General features: G+C 61.9%; 1 protein-coding gene across 1 annotated transcript in view; it reads right to left on the minus strand.

Annotated features, from left to right (window-relative positions):
* Positions 1–16: 16 nt before the first annotated feature.
* LOC119588838 (maltase-glucoamylase, intestinal-like) overlaps positions 17–323 on the minus strand; it is a gene marked incomplete at its 5' end in the record, with an annotated part of 23,625 nt that continues 23,318 nt past the window's right edge. The window contains 1 exon segment of the mRNA XM_037937479.1: positions 17–269. Within this exon segment, the coding sequence (XP_037793407.1) occupies positions 18–269 (252 nt within the window).

The raw sequence follows: 323 nt of genomic DNA on the forward strand, positions 1-323 counted from the left end.
AACCCCCCCCTCCCCCATCAATCCATATCAACCTTATACCGCCAGATACTCCCGAGCTCCATCGTGAAGGCCGTGTTGAGGTCGACCTCGGCGCTCACCACAAGCTTCCTGTTCTCGGCGTCGTAGGACCAGGAGGCTTCAGGGAGGTCGGTGCCGTCGAGGACCACGTGCTTCGGCTTCTGTTCGACCCCGAGGAATTCGAAGTCTCGGAGCTTCAAGCCCCCGAGACTCCCCTTCACGTTCTGGACGATGGTGGAGGTGAGGACGTCCTGGCGGGGGGGAGAAGGGGGGAAGGGGGGGTGTTAGGGGTTTAGGCGATTGGC

Source organism: Penaeus monodon, chromosome 24 (assembly GCF_015228065.2).
Source record: "Penaeus monodon isolate SGIC_2016 chromosome 24, NSTDA_Pmon_1, whole genome shotgun sequence".
In the NCBI taxonomy this organism is placed as follows: Eukaryota; Metazoa; Arthropoda; class Malacostraca; order Decapoda; family Penaeidae; genus Penaeus; species Penaeus monodon.